This window comes from Varanus komodoensis, unplaced genomic scaffold, assembly GCF_004798865.1.
Source record: "Varanus komodoensis strain SLA01 unplaced genomic scaffold, ASM479886v1 scaffold25, whole genome shotgun sequence".
Classification (NCBI taxonomy): Eukaryota; Metazoa; Chordata; class Lepidosauria; order Squamata; family Varanidae; genus Varanus; species Varanus komodoensis.
In genome coordinates, this window is record NW_025335661.1 from 8,398,980 (window position 1) to 8,401,288 (window position 2,309).

Here is a 2,309-nt window from a genome sequence, read left to right on the forward strand (position 1 = left end):
ACTATTAATTCTGCAGCAAAATCAATTTGTTAAAAATAGTCCCAAGATCATTTGTTACTGTTGAGATGAGTTTTAGGGCAGAGACAGAAGATTGCTCAAAGATGGCAAGAACTGGAAGCACCATATCCGGCCAGGATTCAGCATAGCATATTCAAAGGCTGGAGCAAAGGATGTAGGACAAGTTGTGATGTGTCAGGTGACACGTGTTGTTTTCATACAACGTAGTTTACGTTTTAAGTAGAAAAGCCTGAACCCACCCAGACCCCCAGCTCCAGTTAATTAGGGACTTTAGAGGGTAATCTAGCACTGCATTTGAGAAGGAAAGCTCTTTGTGTTCAGGAATTGATGCCCTTCAGGGTGAGTAATCACACCGTCTCCTGATCATACCAGGGAGAAAGGAGACTCCTAGTATTCATCCCCAGGGCCTGCTTCCTCGTGACATGTGAGCCCAACTTCTTCCCAGGTCACACTTGGTGAGGAACCAGGCCCCTTCTCAGGGAAGCACACCTTGAGGGACAGCATGAAAACTAGTACCAGGTGTCCTGAACCAGCTCATCCATCCAAATTTGCTCAAGGGCTGTGCTGTTTCCAACAAAGCGCTATTCAAGCTTCTGCCAAGCTGGGCCTGTTTGCTGATTATATCATAAAGGACTATTCAAGCTATTTTTTGCGGGGAGAAGGGATTGCAACACCTGGATGAGAATGAGGTTCCAGCAAATTTATCCAAATGTGTGCTTTCCCACAAATAGCAGGAAATAAACGTTAGGATTTCCTTCTCTTACCACAGTTCTGCCCCCTCACAAGGCCATCTGGTTCCTCTACTCCTAATTAAAATGTTAATTCACTAGAGCTAGGCAGCTAAAGAAGAGACATTGCTGGGACTGAATATAGTCATAGGGAAATCCCCACAATTGCGAAACAGAAGGCACGCCCTTTAGTGAAGCCCCAGAAATCTCACCAAGTAGGTTGGCTGAACCTATAAGTAGGTTGAGTGAGCTTGTTCACCCAGTGCAGAAGAGCCAAAGTCTTCTTATGCACATGCCCTAAGCAGCAACTGGATCATGGCAAACTTCAACAAGAACGCAGCCTTTGCAGTTTTGATGTGTCTGCAGCTACTCTTAGGTGCTACTGAAGGTGAGTAATATGCCTCAGATCCTCGGGTTCAAGTTATTCCTTGTTATGTTGATTTATGGGTCCTGCAAACTGCGAGGATTAAGTAGTTTTTCATGGTATTAAAAAGCAAATGACAGTCTATACATTTTGCAGTGCTGTTAATTGACTGGAAACTGGTCTAAAGTATATGCATTTGGCAGGGCAAAGATATAGGTTAAAATGTCAGTGCATTCTTTTTTTTTCTGTATTCCAGCCCAAAACAACCAAGATTGCTGCCTTTCTTATACCAAGGTTCCTCTGCCTCGAAGAACTATTACAGGATTCACAGAACAACTTTCTAGTGAAGTCTGTGATATCAATGCTATCATGTGAGTCAATTAAATGAGAAAAATCATACTTTACCCATGATTTGTTGTTGGATTAATTCTAGGTTGTTGAATCCCTAATGAACCAGATTTTTTTGGGTTCAGATGTCACAACAACAAACTAAAAAGGGGGAAATCCTAGGTTGTTAACTGAAAGTGGCAGGTGGAGGCACTTGCTTCCACTGTTTGTCCACAACCTGCAGGTTGTCATTACAAACAAACTCTGTCATTAAATGTTGGAGAGGGGAGGTTATGTACAGGAATGTGGGAAACTTTCTGTGTATGTATGTATGTAGAATCTAAGCATTTAGGTTGTACTTCAAGTTTAAATAACTTATGGATTTGTATCATCCAGGAACCAAGTCATCAAATGGGTTAATCCAGTCATGAAGACCTTGTCCCTGACCCTATCACATCAATCATCAATTGTAGTGCGATCCAGCTTTTTCTATTTAGAACTAATTGCTGTATGAGCTGCTATGGAAGCATGCATCATAATTTCAATATCCCCTAAGCTGTCTATATCTCTTTTATAATTGCCCCTTTTTTATATCTCTGTTGTTGTTGTTAGTTGCGAAGTTGTGTCTGACCCATCACGACCCCATGGACAACATTCCTCCAGGCCTTCCTGTCCTCCACCATCCCCCGGAGTCCACCTAAGCTCACACCAACTGCCTCAGTGACTCCATCTAGCCACCTCATTCTCTGCTATCCCCTTCTTCTTTTGCCATCTATTGTTCCCAGCATTAGGCTTTTCTCCAGGGAGTCCTTCCTTCTCATTAGGTGGCCAAAGTATTTGAGTTTCATCTTCAGGATCTGGCCTTCTAAAGT

The 2,309-nt window shown here is 42.7% G+C and overlaps 1 protein-coding gene across 1 annotated transcript in view; it reads left to right on the forward strand.

Annotated features, from left to right (window-relative positions):
* The first annotated feature begins 1,061 nt into the window (after positions 1-1,061).
* CCL20 (C-C motif chemokine ligand 20) overlaps positions 1,062-2,309 on the forward strand; it is a 4,106-nt gene continuing 2,858 nt past the window's right edge. The window contains exons 1-2 of the mRNA XM_044432993.1: positions 1,062-1,134; positions 1,367-1,481. Of these exons, the coding sequence (XP_044288928.1) occupies positions 1,062-1,134; positions 1,367-1,481 (188 nt within the window). The remainder of the gene's footprint in view (positions 1,135-1,366; positions 1,482-2,309) is intronic.